The 13,886-nt window shown below is 43.8% G+C and overlaps 5 protein-coding genes across 5 annotated transcripts; 2 read left to right on the top strand and 3 right to left on the bottom strand.

The window, feature by feature from the left end:
• Positions 1-518: 518 nt before the first annotated feature.
• On the bottom strand, positions 519-1,718 carry EAE98_001246 (uncharacterized protein; the record flags this gene model as incomplete). Its single annotated transcript, XM_038948864.1, has 2 exons — positions 519-1,584; positions 1,633-1,718. The coding sequence occupies 2 exons, from the start codon at positions 1,716-1,718 to the stop codon at positions 519-521; spliced, it is 1,152 nt and encodes a 383-aa protein (XP_038815130.1).
• Positions 1,719-2,627: 909 nt separating this feature from the next.
• On the bottom strand, positions 2,628-3,295 carry EAE98_001245 (uncharacterized protein; the record flags this gene model as incomplete). The annotated part of the gene is made up of 2 exons (XM_038948863.1): positions 2,628-3,218; positions 3,272-3,295. The coding sequence occupies 2 exons, from the start codon at positions 3,293-3,295 to the stop codon at positions 2,628-2,630; spliced, it is 615 nt and encodes a 204-aa protein (XP_038815129.1).
• A 678-nt stretch (positions 3,296-3,973) lies between these two features.
• EAE98_001244 (uncharacterized protein) lies at positions 3,974-4,730 on the bottom strand (the record flags this gene model as incomplete). Its single annotated transcript, XM_038948862.1, has 4 exons — positions 3,974-4,026; positions 4,079-4,143; positions 4,194-4,252; positions 4,302-4,730. The coding sequence occupies 4 exons, from the start codon at positions 4,728-4,730 to the stop codon at positions 3,974-3,976; spliced, it is 606 nt and encodes a 201-aa protein (XP_038815128.1).
• A 583-nt stretch (positions 4,731-5,313) lies between these two features.
• EAE98_001243 (uncharacterized protein) lies at positions 5,314-7,060 on the top strand (the record flags this gene model as incomplete). The annotated part of the gene is made up of 2 exons (XM_038948861.1): positions 5,314-5,920; positions 5,970-7,060. The coding sequence occupies 2 exons, from the start codon at positions 5,314-5,316 to the stop codon at positions 7,058-7,060; spliced, it is 1,698 nt and encodes a 565-aa protein (XP_038815127.1).
• A 4,713-nt stretch (positions 7,061-11,773) lies between these two features.
• On the top strand, positions 11,774-12,851 carry EAE98_001242 (uncharacterized protein; the record flags this gene model as incomplete). The annotated part of the gene is made up of 2 exons (XM_038948860.1): positions 11,774-11,874; positions 11,930-12,851. 2 exons carry the CDS (start codon positions 11,774-11,776, stop codon positions 12,849-12,851), a joined length of 1,023 nt encoding a protein of 340 aa, XP_038815126.1.
• Positions 12,852-13,886: the final 1,035 nt, after the last annotated feature.

Below are 13,886 nucleotides of genomic sequence, written 5' to 3'. Positions count from 1 at the left end.
CCTACAGCTGCAAATTTGTTTCGCCTACTTGATTCGTTTGTCCATCTGTTGTTTTCCTTGCCCTCTCTATCTGCTTATATTTAGCATCAGCATCAGCATTATCTTCGTCTCAATATTCAGATGATTTGTTATAGTAAAAATTGTATAATCATAAATAAGCAGCACATTTACAAAAATGAGATATTTAAACCAACCAGCTTGTTCATCTGTCCTAATAATAAGTCTATTCAACTCCGTGTAAATATCTGCAGCTGCAAAGTTATGTATTGACTTTGATCAGTCAACACGATGTCATAATCCGCTTGGTATGTTGTGATTCTGGGCGATGGCTTATATTGCGTTCGTTGATATTTCAATTGAGATCTATATCATTTGAGCCTTATGACGGCAGCACTACCAGCTCTTCTTTAATTCAAAAGCGGGATGCACATCACCCATAAACAAGAATCTATATCAACAGCGTAACTGGAGAAAAAAATCCCCATCTATCATTCCATCCCTCTCCCAACTCCAACCAACTAACCAGGACGTTCCCATTTCCGCCACTGATGTCTCTTAAACTCCCATCCGGCATCAACCCCCATATGTCCCTCCTTCCAACATCTCGCACAATACAAGTCTCCCTCACAACCCACACACTGAATCGTCGCATCATCTTGACAAATAATACACCACGTATCCATTTCCTCATCCGTATATTTCTTTAATCCTCCAGCTTTCCCCTTCGACTCTTTCGCCACTTTAGCAACCGGTTGAGTAGTCGGTGCAGAAGGTAACCCAAGATCGTTAACAGTCGTAGATCCAAGACCCTTCAGCGCAGCCAATCTCGCAGTAATATCGTCTTCGAAATCGATCGATTTCCTGCTCGGTTCCGGGAGCGTGGAGGGTGCGGATGGGAGGGTAAAATTTGGTTCGGCATCGGCATCCTGCTTGTATTTGGGGAAAGATGAGAAATTCCCACCCGCATCCGTGTTCATGGCATTATTTCCTTGGGAATCCTCTGCTTCGTTTTCATCCTCGGCTCCTCTCTCCAAGTTTACCTCATCCAACAGCCTGGCAACAATATCCTGCGCTTCACGTGATTCGCCTTCTAAACTCTCAATCTGTTTGTTATTATTCCTAGATTCCCCAGCCTCATCGTCGTCTATGGCAAACACAGACATATCAAGACCACTTGTCAAGACATTAGTCTTCCGAGTTTTCTCCTCAGAAGAACCCTTTGATGACTCTCCATCTGTAGCAACATCATCACGATCTGGCAAAGCTTTCTTAGCTTCATCAAGAAGTTTTTGAATATCATTCGGATCATCAGGATTCAACCACTCAGACCCAGATCCCAGTTCTGCTAGAAGGTCGTCCAAAGATTTATCCTCGTGGATATCATCTGAAAACAGGGGAACAGCATCACTTGACGTGGCTTGGTTGTAGAAACTGGATTGTTGTGGAGGCGATGTGGTGCTAGCGGGCGCGGATGCTTCACTGGTGCCAGATCTTGATGGTGTACCGTTTCGTAGGCTACGCAGTCTCTCAGACAAGTCTGCTTCGGGGGTCGACTCTTTTACAAAAACATTTAGTGGTGGACGACTGAGAGCTTAGCATGTATTCATAGTTTGTATTTGGTTTCTTGCTTACGGAGATGCGTCGAGCTGAATACTGGATTTCTTCAAAGCATTGAGCCGATTTAGCAGGTCATGGTCATAACTTGGAGGATCACTCATTTTCCGAAAGATTGGTGATGGAACGATTTGGTGGTCAGAAATGTTGCAATGCAAGAAGCAGGAGCTTGGATCTATGTATTGATACCAGATTTATGAGGCGGCTACAAGCCAGCCTAGCCTTGTCTTGTTTCTAACACCTATTGAATGAATATTCCCAGATCCACCTCTCAGACAAAAATTCCCTAGGTAAATGCAAATATTCCGCCATTCTTTGCACGCTTACACTCCTTCGTACATCACACTTCTCCCAAGCGTTTTTCTGTATGATCTCAAGCCAAGTGCTGATATTGATGTCGAATTTTGAGCTAGAAATAACTGTCAGCACATCGAATTGAAATTGGTTGCAAAGACAAATATTATGAAAGCTTTTCAGAACGGGTTTCTTCTCTCAGTATGCACTCTGTGTTTAATGTGAGGCACTCGACGAGCTGGGATTATTCAGGCCTCATGGCCCTTTGTCATCATAAAAGCGAGGGGAAATAATGAAAATGAAATGCTTGATGCATACCTGAAGAGAAGTGTATCGAGCGAATTTGAGATGGACAATGAATTATATCACGCCACCATGAGATTCGTGACAAGAGTTGACAACTACTACAATCAGTACGGGGCTCTCAAAGCTTGTGCATAACGATGTAGAGGTGAAAGCTTCAACAATATTTCAGAGAGAAGATTATGTCTCATCAAGACTAGCAATGTATACAAGAGAAATACATCGACAAGCCAAGGCAAGCCAAAGCAAGCCGAGAAACCCACGAATATAATTGCCAGCTCAGACTAAGGATGACGATACGAAAGTTTTCATCATTTTAAGTCGGTGACGCGAACAGATTGAAATGAATAATTACTAACCTTTTGATATTATGAAGCTATCATCGAAGCATTGATTAGAGTCAAGCTGTGAATTGCTCAAGGATCATCATACGTGATCTTTCTTCTTTGCGGCGCTGAACTTGAGGCCTGGCTATTACCACCACTCTCATCATCGTCATACGCAAGAGACCCAATAGATTTCTCAACTTTATCCCACGTCCTCTTTCGTAGATCGGGCTTGACGTTTTGCTTAAACCAACCTTTCTCTTTGGCTTCTTTCGCTTTTTGTATTTTCTTCAATTCCTTTTTCGACTTTTTCTTTGGTAGCACGGGTCCGATTGGCTCTGGATGCGAAAAACTTTCAGGAATCTCCCCATCTTCTTCCTCGGCCTCGACCTTTGCTGTACGGACGGTTCTTGAGGTTTCAGATTGAGGTTGCTCATTGCTAGTCTCATTGGACTCTGTAGCATGCCTGCGCTTTCGAAGAATGGCCTGGATTTCCGAATGTCGAAAGATTGCGATTTGTTCATCCGTCAAAGTTCTTTTGACTCCGTCAGGATAGTACCCAAGGCCGTCATCGTCAACCTCTTCTTCATAGTAATCCTCCACAGGACCCAAGAATTGTTGCGCGAAATGTTCAGTTGAAGTATCGCCAAGGTGAGCGGCATGGAAAGCTAAGAGATCATCCTAAAGTTTCATTAGCATTTTAGAAAGCAACATAGTAGATCATATGGACTAACCTGTGTAACCTCCGGCGCAGACATGGCGACGCGCAATATAGAGCGTGGTCGCGGGTGTTTGTGTGGTCATGTTGGTTGATGATGGGAAGCTTCAGCCTGGGATAGAGAAAGTTTTCGAAAATTTATGGTAGACTACGGTGACCGAATCACTCTAGCGTATAATCTAGCGCGAAAGCTGAGGACCCACAAACGAAACTGAGACATCAACGTGGGAGATCACATCACATAAACATTTGCGCGGTCGGCCACCACCATTTCATTGTGCTGAATAGAAAGGAATTTCGAAACTTCTTCAAGTCACCTGCATGGTATGACATGACCCAGAGAATATTAAAACTTTCCAAGAAGGCGAGTATGGTTCAGCTTTTCTAAGGATATCCATGGTACATTGCTTAAATGTTAAAGACCTCCTACGACCATCACAAATTGGTCACCAAGAGATACTTCAATTGAAACAATGAGATATGCAGAGAAGGAAAATTGTTTTACTGAAGCGAAATGTTTTCTCGCAATTGTGATTATGATCTGTACGATGGCTATTATTGCGATATATAAGCAAACAGAAAGAGGGTATCTAACCAATATCCATCACAGCCAGTCCCTCATTGCGCCTCATGTCCCAGCCAAATAGAGCAAAGATATGGCTTCTACAAAATCGAGTCTATGATTATAACATGTAAAAACGAAAAGCAAAGCGAGTAGTCACTCTCCGAATAGTTGAAGAGCCTGCTTGAATGCCTCGACAACTTTTATATCTGAAGGACAAGGTTTAGCATGGAAAAGAGAAGTGTTGGTAGAGCGACTTACAATGCAGCTTCTTGTCTTCCAGTGACTTTTCCTGTATCTGTACATATCTTTCTCTTGTCTTCAAACTATAACAAAGTCAGTAGCTCCTTGCGAACTATCAATCAATGCAACTTGCCGTTTCCATGCCCTCCCATTGTCTCGTTCCGCCGCAGCCTCTGCCCAGATGCCGAAAGCCTTCAAGTATCATTAGTTTTGGTAATACAAATCAGATCGAAGAACTAACGTCAGAAAGATGCTGGAACTCCTCAATCAAGCGGTTCTCGTCGTCGCTCAATTCCTGGATAGCCGTCGCGTAGCGTTGTTCAAATTCACTCCAGCTCTTCGGAGGAATGTCTCTCTTGGGATTCGGGGCATCTAGACTGATCATTGTCTCGTCTGACCCGGCTTCTGGTTCTACTTGCGGTGCCATGTCTACATCATCTTCGCCAACATCCTCGGCGTGGTTGTGATGCTGTAACACGTGTGACCTCTTGAGGGGGGAAGAGATTGGGGATTGCGTGGTAGGAGCTTGAATGCTGGGGGGATATTGCAGACTTGGACTAACACCTCGAATCTTTTGAGGTAGTTTAGAAGAGGAAGGTGTGAGAGCTGGTGTATTTGGGGTACCTCTGGCGGCTGATTTCTCCGCGAGCTTTTCATTTACAATAGCCATAATTGGACGACGCGGGGTTTTTGGAGGAGAGTGGTTTACTTGAGACATCAGGAAATATGAATAAGGATAATCGCTAAGAATGAGCTAAGAATCGGTCCACAAGGAAGCTTTGGCAGAAACGGAAGAACCAATGAAGCCGATAGTATTACCGTCGTAGCTGCCGTAATAGTGAGGTCAGCTTTTAAGTTCAACAGCCTTTGCAGTGGAGACAGCCTCGTTTGGGAAATGCGAAGCTGACGCCTGGTCATGTGGTTGACTAGATAAGCACTAGATAAGCAAGCGAGTCAAGATAAGGCGAGGCAATGAATCCATTGTTCTGAGGTCATTCAGCCTGACGTACCTTCACACACCCCCGTACCTAATTGCTCGAATATATAACTACTATTCAACTTCAAATGCTCTTTGATATATCCATAATTCATTGAGGTTCTTACTATCAAATCTTTCTTGCATAGCACATTATGTATTACATGCCTCCCTAGAATAGATTAAACCTGCACCCTTTGATAGCTTAGAATTATTAACTACCTACATCATATCCTACAACTTCGCTACAACGAGCCTTTATCAAAAGCTGCGCGAGATGCAGTGTGATACATGTTTTCGAACAGGTGGACAGAAACTGCCATTTCTTTGCCCCACGGATGCGCGCAACCAACTATACGAGCTTCGAGTACAAACCGCTGGCGTTCACCTGGAAAAGGATGCGATTGATCGAGATATCAGCAGGCGCTACCCGCTACCCCTTTCAAAGGCGGGGAAATATAGTAATCAGGAATCTGCGGCTGTCACCCAGTCGAACTATGATGCGTTGATCACTGAGCGGGAAAGAAGTATAGACCGCACGAATCAAATTATTGCTCATGCAGATGAGTTGAAAGCAAACCTGGAGCGAGCAAAGGAGGAGCGCAACAAGAAGAAGATTGCCAATGACCGCAGGAAGGCGGAACTTACCTCGGCTTCAAAGGGAATTGAGGCTCGTAGGACTAAGCAGATAGAAGCAGTTGAGGGTTCCACTCAGCGGACGAAATACAGGTGGAACCAGACATATGACTTTATCGGGGAGTCCAGGGCTTATCTTTGTTATGAATCTGCGAATTTGTATGGGCTTCAAAGATTTAAAGGGAGCAATGGAGGAGACGAATATAGAATAGCTGGCGTCAACATAGTAGACCTGAGGTTGATGAACAGTATGTCCCCTTTTCCGTATACAGAAACAATGCTAATCATGGTCTGCAGCTGCAAGTCCAGCCCAAATATCTACCTCCTTGTCTCATATCGCGCATGTCCTCATGCTAGCTACTTATTATCTCGCTATTCGATTACCTGCAGAAATAACCCTTCCTCATCGCGATTATCCTCGTCCTACGATATTTTCTTTATCTTCCTCATACATGCATACCAATGTACCATTTCCTGGCGGAACCAGTTCATCAAGCAATAGTCCCTCCACCTCTCGCCATACCGAAAATACCTATCAGCCTCGACCAAGACCCTTATGGATCAATAAGCCTCTTCCCATATTAGTGAACGAGGATTCAGTAGCCCATAGTTCCTTCCTCGAAGGGGCAATCCTTCTCGCTTACAATGTTGCCTGGCTGTGTAAAAGCCAAGGGGTTTCTGTAGGAGACAGTGATACCACAAGCTTTGAAGACATCTGTAACATAGGGAAGAATCTATGGAAACTGCTCATAGGCGATAAACCTCGTCTCCCGCCAAAGCCACGCTCCGAATCTCCCAGCCCTGCTCCACCCAAAAGCCTCGATTCCAAGGGGTACGTGGAAAGTGAAGACAAGAACACTCACAAACCTGGGCGCTCATCTATCGGATGGGCCAGTCATGGGTCTGCATTCTCATTCCTAGGGAGCGCAGAAGGTGCAGAGTTCATACGAGGTTTCAAGCTTCCACGTCCAAACCAAATGGCCGACATACTAAAGAATAAGCTCATGAGCGAAGTAGCAAATGCAGAATGGGAGCTTTTGAGCCAAGATGCGTGGGCAATAGAGGACGAAATGCGCAGCGATGGGGTTGTGGTGGGCGCTAGAAATGAGGGGCATACGATTTTTGATACCAGCAAGGAGAGGGACTATACGGCTGGAATGCAGAGTTTTATGAGTATGAGAACAGTGATGGATGCAGTTGAAATGGTTGGCGAGGGGACTGGTATCAATGCGGTTATTGCTGAGAGGCTTCCATTTGGTCTTGCGAATGTTACTAATAAGGAGAGGAGAGAAAGAGAAAGGTATGTTAGAGCCAAAGCGGCTAAAGACAAAGACCAAGACAAGAAAACTGGAACGAGTGGGTGGACGAAATTGAAACCTAGAGGGTAGAGTAACATAATTAGGCTACTAAATACCCCTATATATCTAATGCTTTTCTCACATATGAGATGAGGGTTCTTGATTTGAGCATATGGGATGGGATAGGAGCATGGATGAGATCATGGATTTGGATTTGGATACGGATACGGATATGAATTAGGAAGGGCTCAAATTATGATGTATTTCTCCTTCATATGAGCAAAGATAAGCGGTAGAAAGCTGATCTAGATTAGCACATACATGCATAATGTAATTATATTGTAGAATACCAGAGCATACAATACTAGGCTACATCAACAATATACTACATTGAATGAATTCAGCCTACTAATCGAAACAACGGGATGGGAGAAGTCTGTTCTATGAATCCCAATACTAGTCCCTCATACCTAGATAATGTATGATAATTGAAATGACAAATACCTATTTAAATGCCGTGTATCCTGATTGAAAGCAACAGGAGTAGATACTTTATAATCTCATCTCAACCTCAGTCAGTATCGTGAGTCTTACCTCGAAGGATTATAGCAGTCTCATCCGTCTGATCATCCCATATCGTTGAATCTCATCGCATCTGATCCCCTAACTACCTACCGAAAACTATCCGAGATCACGTAATGCTCGAATTGTAATTTACAGAATGCCTACACAGATATGAACCTCTCTCTTTCCAATCCTAACTTATTTTCTTCAAAGAACACCCGACATTCTCATCAAAAACGCAATCGTATGTAGAAGTGTTCAATTCACGAGTACATTACATCACATCTACAACACTTATCTGCAACTTCTGTTATCCTCCCATCGAGTACCACTCGGTCTACGGTCAAGAGAATACTGGCTCATAAGGCTCGCCGGTCAATCAATCCTAGGTCTGGAGGAACATTCAAACATACCAACCAGCACAGCCTTCATAATCATAATCATCGCCAATACCACCAACACCATAAAACCAACAGCCAACAACCAAACACCTATAAATCTCACGGCCATGCCCATCCAACCCAAAGTTCAATCAAAACCAGTTTTAACAAATACACACACACAAACCCACCAAGCGAAACCCCGATCCTAGAAACCCTCCATGCGTACTGCATACGTGAAGGAAGCGCCGGAAATCAGCAACCCGTTTGTTTGTTCACTGAATTCCCACACACCGGAACCTTATTCCTACTCTCCTCTGTGATCTTAGAAGTTGAATTATCTCTTGTAGGTACACCGTAGTTGCAACTGCGAGAAACTTGATGATTGCGTCACAGCCTTACGTTTACAAATTCGTACTTCGTACTTCGTCGTCCAGTTTGTGATTAGTTAGTTGGCTACGCCGGCTCACCGGTACTTGCTCGGTTTGTTATTGGATAGGTAGTCGTAGGCATGGTCATTATATCTCCGTATCTAATCTTCCGTAGTGGAAAGTCAACCTCTGTCGTTTTTATTGGCTGTTGATTGTTGGGTTTAGATTCGATGATTTGATTCGATCGATGATTCGAATGATTTTGATGGTTTAGATTTATTACATTAACATCTGCATTGCCTGCTGGTCCCCTTCTACCTTGGAAGCTATCACTAACAATTTTCACATCTTGACCACTGTAACGCATGTAGTGTTAGGTACTCCGTAGGTATCTACAGATAGATTACTCGTAAGTACTCCGTACAGTAAAATATACATCACACCGATTCGGTACATATTATGAAACCACAAGCGAAATCCAACGATCCAATCCAATCAGCAAAAGACTGCTATGTACACCCACAAGTTCTCGAATAGGTAGAGTCCAAACACACACACACGCATACACACTCCAAGCCTTCCATGACCGACCGGTACATCCGACCATGCTCCCGCACACCAATATCAGTATCCATTATCCATCCTCCATTCCACGCTACCACACCATCTATCTCATCGACTATCCGCTACAGTACGTACCTAGCCCACCAACTCTCCGGCACCTAAACTAATCCATCGTACCGTACCAATTACCCACCGGCCCTCCATCAACTATCAAACATCAAACACGCCGTCGAAATGCCACTTCACATGGTTATTCTAGACCGTCTTTTTAGTACCTATCGATGTAGGTACCGGTAGATATGTGTGTATGGATCCCTTCCACATACTTACTGTACACACTTCCAAATCTCATTATCTACTAATTACGGTACACCAGTGTACTCGTATGGAGTCTAGAATTACAAAGAAAGTACTCCGTGAGAGAAAAAAAATGGTTCTACGAATGAGAAGAAGAGCTCGACGCAAATTCTTTTTAGGCTACATACTCGGTCGAATAGCTATTTAGCCAGTGGCACGTTCTGATAAGTAATTAGGTACTGGTGGTATACTCCGTACAATTAGAAATCCAGAATCCAGAATCTACTAGGTAGGAAGGTTCGATTGTAAAAACCCAGTCCGAGAATTTATTACTCCATGACCCTCTCCCTGCCTCTCTCGAGTCTCCATGCAATGATGCAACCAAGAAGAAAAAAAGTAAAAGCAAATAAAAACTTGTAAAAGAGACTTCTGAGTACAGTACTTACTAATTATTACTTACGGCCCACGGGAAACATTTGTTTATTACTTACTTTGTATTTGTTTACATGTTTACATGTGTACATCCCCAACTCGTTTCGACTTGCTCTAGAGTCTCGTTTCAGGAGCTCCAGCACTTGGACCTACCGCCATCGTCCTAACATTGAGAACTAAGAGCTTCTGAAACCCCGAGAGCGATGGGATGGACATGCAAATGAAAAGCAAAGCATGAGAAAAATGGATAGAATTCTCCCCCATTCTCATGAGAAACAGAGACACATCAAAACGCTGAAAATATCACAGAAAATTATATTTATATTTATATTTATTAATAGTGTCATGGAGAATCCAACCACCCAAAAATTTACACATTCTCCTATTCTAGAATCATCACAGCTCGACTCTGTAAAATCACTTGTACCACAAAAGATCCCTATGTGAAGAAGATATTTTCGGTTCTCTGTCTTGTCGTAATCAATACACTGCGGGGTTGGCAGCTAGATCTGGAAGTTCGAGACAGTCAAATTTGGGATGATTTCCAGATTTGCAGCGACGGTAATGAGAAGCTCTGGGAGAAACGAAAGAGTGCTTGCGTTGCCTGCCCGTATCTTGCTACCTACCTACCTACCTGGGAAGTATGGTATCGGCAAAAGCACGGTGCGTTGGCCGGTGGTTGACAATCGCTGAGAATGGGAGAACCACCGGATATGACTTTAGGGAGCGACCCCCGTCGAACGATAATGCTCAAGGAGGATTTCGTCTGATACGATTCGATGCCTGTAGAGATGACTGCCGATCATGTTGTGTAAGCATTGAAAATTCTGTGCCTCGAATCATTGCTGGATGCTGCTGCAGCTTTTTGAAACTTTCGGTGTATTATTGATGTAAAAGAGAAATTTCTGCGCTGAAAATTCCGTATGGATCATGATCTTTGGCCTTGTTTTTTTGGGTCCACGTTCTCTCATTCATCAGCGTGACGTCGCATTCGAGGCATTTCATTGTCATTCTGGAGCACAAAAAAATCTCTTCTGCATAAAGATAGTATGATGGACCACAATGCTTCATCCCTATAGGGCAAGAGATGATTCATTACCACATGCATAGTTATTGCATTACCACATGGTGATGATCACAGCCACCTGCACAAATTGTGATTTGGCAAGATGCTTTGATATGAACCTTGGAAAGTTTAAGATAGGAGTCTGGACTGTGGACAGTGGACACGCAAACCATCATTTCCTCAAAAATTCTAGTGTCCGAAACAAACGGGATCGAATGGGATTTAAAGATTCTTCTTCAATTAGGTTAGAACTTAGAATCCTCCCGGATCCATAGCATCCATTCTTAGCATGTACGGCCCTATCCAAAATCAGTCCTTGAAGCGTTACCGATACCACTATACGTAGGCTGATTGCGCGCCGATTGGAATTTGGAAAACAACGGGATCATGTCTAATCTCTCAATCAATTTGCTCAAAAAAGAAGGTCTCCGTGATTCCAATCAATTAGATGAAAAGATGCCTTCATGAAGCGATAAGTGTCATGTAAGCTATGATTAATTGAGTTGAATTGGGACAGACCTCCTACCGTGCTTGACACTTTGATTGTTGATCTGTGAGAAAGAAACAAGTGTGGATGCCGTGGCATTTTACCCCTGGAATAGCGTATTCGAGAAATAGTGGGAACCTGGTTCGTCTGACCAATTATTGGTCGTCTTCCCCTTTTTTTCGGAGTAGTCTCCCAGGAACGCGTTTTTAGTGGACCACTATCCCCCGGCGTTGCTTGGGTTCATCTCAATCGAAGTCCCCTGCACCTCATGGCTTGAAGTAAAATCTAAATGTTCCAGGGCTTCCTCCAATGACTCGGCTGACCTAAATCGTGGCCGGGTTGCCAAAGAAGTTCCCAACTGCCCACAGGCACCCCCAGGAAATGATCGTCCCAATTTAAGATGACCTTTAATAAACAACCCTCCCGCTCTTCTCGTATCTCTCCTTCTCTCCTTCACCGTATTCAAGAAACTCGCCGTTCTCTCGTTCATTCAGTTCGACACACTCCTTTGTCAATCAAACCAACTGAGCAATACATCGCTCTCACACTCTTTAACAACAACGGCCTCTTACGATCAACCTCTTTAAATTCAAAGCATTATACCCATTAGCGAATACTTGACAGTTATCATTATCTCCGAAAATGCGTTACTCAACCACCGCGATTGTTTTGGCTGCCATGTCCATTGGCGAAGCCGTAGCTGGACCTACTCACGTTCACCGACACAAACATGAGAAGAAGGCGTAAGGATATCGCTCTGATGAATGTGAAGAGTGATTGCTAATCAGATGACAATAGTGCTGTCGTTGAAGATTGGACGGCATTGGACTGGGCCGAAATGGGCATCAACTGGTCATCCGCTTATGAAGCAGGCAAAGCCTCTAAGACTGCCGCCGCTGCTGCCGCTTCCACCGATTCTAGTTCTACCGCCGACAACCTCGCAGAGAACAAGGTTGCCGCCTACCACACTACTTCCGCATCAGTAGCTGCCAGCACCACCGCCGCTAGCTCATCTACAACAAGCTCTGCCAAGTCTAGCGCTACCTCTTCTTCCTCTTCCTCTCTTCTCGACAACATCGAGGACGACATCGATGATTTGTTCGACGCGTTGGTTGGTGCTTCCAACAGCCGAACAACTTTCGGTTCTGTCGTAGCCGCCGCTGGAGGAACCACCGATTTCTACTACGGAAACTACGGTCAACCCTATGGATCCAACGTCATCAAGGCCGACTCCTCAGCAAGTTACTCCTACACTGTTAACTTTGTCAACACCCAATCCAAGAAAATCACGGTCAACATCTGGAACAAAGTTGGTCCTGACATGCAACCGCTTTCCGGATCTGCTCTTGCACCAAAGAACACCACACTCACCATCACTATCCCATCTGGTGGTTCCCAAAAGGTTGCCTTCGATGAGGACTCTCAAGTCGCTTGGGCTCAGGCCTGTAGTTCAACTGCCGCTTCAGGAGCCTTTGACACCACCTGGGGTGAAGCTCAATTCCTCAAGACTGGTTCCGGATACGATATGTCCGCCATCATGAACTCTGCTGGTAACAACTACAACATGACCATCACCAGTGAGGAAGCACCAGCCTGCACCAGTGATCCAACCCAAAACTATTGGTTGACTGCTACTGAGCCAATCGGTAACAGCGATGGCAGCTGTTACATCTCACAAAGCACTGCTACTTTGACAGTTATCATGGCTGGCACTATGTAAAGTGGAGGACTGGGCGTCAACTCTAACGAAGAAAACAAAAAAAAACCTCAACCTCGATATATAGTGTAATTTGGAAAGGCGAATTTGGTTCCAACCAAGTTTTGTAGGATAGCCTATTGGAGAAGCACAAGTGACTTCGCAAGACTTGGATTGGTGCAACAGCTTGGATCAAAGTAGTAGTTACTATAATGAAAAGGTTATTAGATATATCTTCACGGGATGGAGTAAGGAGACAGGATACCATTGGATACTTCCTTGCATTTACCAATTTATATATAATGTATGCATTTTTTGAAATTATCAGTAATTCGATTCCCAACTTTTTTGTTTGATATTAATCTGCCCAAAATCTCCATGTGGTTTATTATTGTGTAAGTGAAGATCATGTGTCTGTTGTGTTTCTTGTGGGTCGGTATATTTTTTGTAGAGCAAAAGAAGTCGAGGTGGCTCGAACCTGAGATAATGATAACTCAGCAAGTCAATTTCCAAAATGAAATTTCCACGATGCTCCTAGTAACCACCGCACCGTGAAATCTGATAAGGGATGCGGGAGAGAATCAAGACAGACATTATATCATAGGGCTGGGCTGGTCTTCAAATCTGAGAAATTCCTGACTCATAGCTCAGAGCGTTATATCGGAAGTATGGCGAGAGCACGATGCTTGAAGTAATAGCAAATTCGAATAGTCATGAAAGTAAGAAGAGTGTAGATGGGTAGATGGGTAGATGGGTAGAACAGTCGAAGAGTAGAAGAGTACAAACAATGAGTAATGAATGGATAAGTACTAATATTATTATATATAAGTAGTTCCAAATTGTAATAACCCAACCGTTCATCGTGTTATACATACTCAGTAAGTCGGTCCTCAAATTACCTAGTGAGTGAGTACCAACAGTTTGATGTTCTATGTGACCGTTGATGTGTCGATTTCCTGTGATATCATTGGCTGTTTTTAACTTTCGGTTATGCATATGCAGGTACGAACGGCTTTGAGTTACCATGGCGGCTAATTTTGACAGTTTGATGTGATATGA

Source organism: Botrytis deweyae (assembly GCF_014898535.1).
Source record: "Botrytis deweyae strain B1 chromosome Unknown BDEW_002, whole genome shotgun sequence".
NCBI classification, from domain to species: Eukaryota; Fungi; Ascomycota; class Leotiomycetes; order Helotiales; family Sclerotiniaceae; genus Botrytis; species Botrytis deweyae.
This window is presented reverse-complemented; position numbering and strand designations above follow the sequence as displayed.